The following is an 882-nucleotide window of genomic DNA, read 5'->3' on the forward strand; positions in this document are numbered from 1 at the left end:
ACCAGGAACTCCAGCGCGCCCACGTAGTCCCGCTCCGTCTTGAGCAGCTCGTTGAGGACGCACACGCGTAAGCGAAGCTGCTTCTCCAAGTCCTTCCCGCTTTCCCCCTTGCCTTCCCCTTTGCTTTCTTCTGTCATGGTGTAGCGACGAGGATCGGTGCTCCCAGCCCGGCGCCTTCCCCCGAGCGCCCCGGCCTTGCGCTGCGGACAAGGACAACAAAAGACCCCGCCAAGTTACACAGCGGGGCCGGGCTCCGGCCGGTCCCCAGGCACGCTGCAGCCGCAGCCCCCGCTCACCCCGCTCCCGCGGCGGCCCGAGGTCCGGAGGCGACGAGCCACCCCAGTGCGCGCTCCTTTCCCGTCAGGAAGGGGACACAGCCTGGAGGAAACGAGCGGTCACTGGTTCCCAGCTCGCCCTGCTAGCTGAGAGGTTGGAAAGCCTCCGCAGCGGCACAGACTTGGACATTAATCAAAAGCTTTGTATCCATGTGACTCCAACCCCTTCCCCCCCTTCGCTAAATCTCAGGAAAAAGGAAAGGAAACAACTTCAGGGAGGATGGCGTGCCAGCAGCTGCCTGTTTCACACACAAGCTGCGAGCTCCAGTTTGAGGCTAATTGGAGTCCTCCAACAACAGAGTAAAAGAATTATAAAAATGTCCCAGCAAGCTGGCTGCCCAGGGAATCGGCAGTTGTTTTTGTTTTGATTTTATCATCAGCAAAGAGCCATTTCAACTTCCCCTTCCACACCTTCCCACGAGATGTGTATTACAACGTGTACTATAAATACGAGCTATGATATTCTCCCGAACAAACATACACAGCTAAGCATGTGCTGAGCAGGTACCAAGAAGTTCTTTGAAGATAGTGGGGGGGTTTAGGTTGG

The 882-nt window shown here is 56.8% G+C and overlaps 1 protein-coding gene across 1 annotated transcript in view; it reads right to left on the reverse strand.

Annotated features, from left to right (window-relative positions):
• The window catches only part of LOC103614155 (phosphatidylinositol 3,4,5-trisphosphate-dependent Rac exchanger 2 protein), an 83,322-nt gene extending 82,945 nt beyond the window's left edge, over nucleotides 1-377 (reverse strand). Inside the window, exons 1-2 of the mRNA XM_017730966.1 lie at nucleotides 297-377; nucleotides 2-200 (exon numbers count right to left, since the gene is read on the reverse strand). Coding sequence (XP_017586455.1) covers nucleotides 2-137 — 136 coding nt within the window. The 5' untranslated portion in view covers nucleotides 138-200; nucleotides 297-377. The remainder of the gene's footprint in view (nucleotide 1; nucleotides 201-296) is intronic.
• Between the last annotated feature and the right edge of the window lie 505 nt (nucleotides 378-882).

Source organism: Corvus brachyrhynchos, unplaced genomic scaffold (assembly GCF_000691975.1).
Source record: "Corvus brachyrhynchos isolate BGI_N302 unplaced genomic scaffold, ASM69197v1 scaffold961, whole genome shotgun sequence".
Classification (NCBI taxonomy): domain Eukaryota; kingdom Metazoa; phylum Chordata; class Aves; order Passeriformes; family Corvidae; genus Corvus; species Corvus brachyrhynchos.